Source organism: Gekko japonicus, unplaced genomic scaffold (assembly GCF_001447785.1).
Source record: "Gekko japonicus isolate JY-2015 unplaced genomic scaffold, Gekko_japonicus_V1.1 scaffold915, whole genome shotgun sequence".
Classification (NCBI taxonomy): Eukaryota; Metazoa; Chordata; class Lepidosauria; order Squamata; family Gekkonidae; genus Gekko; species Gekko japonicus.
In genome coordinates this window covers 1-667 of record NW_015173149.1, presented here as the reverse complement: position 1 = coordinate 667, position 667 = coordinate 1, and the positions used below count along the sequence as shown (strand labels likewise).

The 667-nt window shown below is 61.2% G+C and overlaps 1 protein-coding gene across 1 annotated transcript in view; it reads right to left on the bottom strand.

The window, feature by feature from the left end:
• Positions 1-468, bottom strand: part of LOC107119771 (cathelicidin-related peptide lutzicidin-like) — an 8,006-nt gene extending 7,538 nt beyond the window's left edge. Inside the window, exon 1 of the mRNA XM_015422355.1 lies at positions 281-468. Within this exon, the coding sequence (XP_015277841.1) occupies positions 281-457 (177 nt within the window). The 5' untranslated portion in view covers positions 458-468. The remainder of the gene's footprint in view (positions 1-280) is intronic.
• Positions 469-667: the final 199 nt, after the last annotated feature.

The following is a 667-nucleotide window of genomic DNA, read 5'->3' as shown; positions in this document are numbered from 1 at the left end:
ACAATAGACCCCCTGTGAGGTACTTGGGGCTGAGAAAGCCCTGAAAGAACTGCTCCTGAGAGAACAGCTCTGACAGCACTGTGGCTTGCCCAAGGTCATCCAGCAGCTGCAAGTGGAGGAGTGGGGAATCAAACCCAGGTCTCCCAGATCAGAGTCTGTGCACTTACCCACTACACCAAACTGGGAGACGTGAGAGGAGAGGGAAGCTGCTGGTGGCTTGTCCGCTTCCTCCTCCTCCGTGCCCGTGGAGCCAGGCCACGCTCCGAGCAGAGCTACTCACCCAGTCCGGCTGGGGCTCGGCTTCCAGCAGCCGGAAGGCGTTCTCCGAGCCCAGCTCCTGGTTGTAGGTGGCGACGGCCAAATCCACAACCTGCTCGTAGCTGAGGGGGGTCGGCCTTGTGGGGCCTGCCGCAACGACCCCCACCACCAGCATCAGTGCCCAGTAGCAGTTCTGCATCTTGGAGTCAGTTGATGCCTAATGTCTAGCCCTCAGCCTCACGGTGGCTTTTTAATACCCTTCTCCCGGGGGGGGAGGGGGGGCCTGGCTCCCGGTGGGCTAACGTCCCGTCGGCTGGGGAAATGCCTGTGGTTTGGCCAGTCTGCCCAACCGGGAGAGCAGTTGGGTGTGGCGAGAGGAATTGCCGAAATCCTGGGCTTGGCTTGCAAA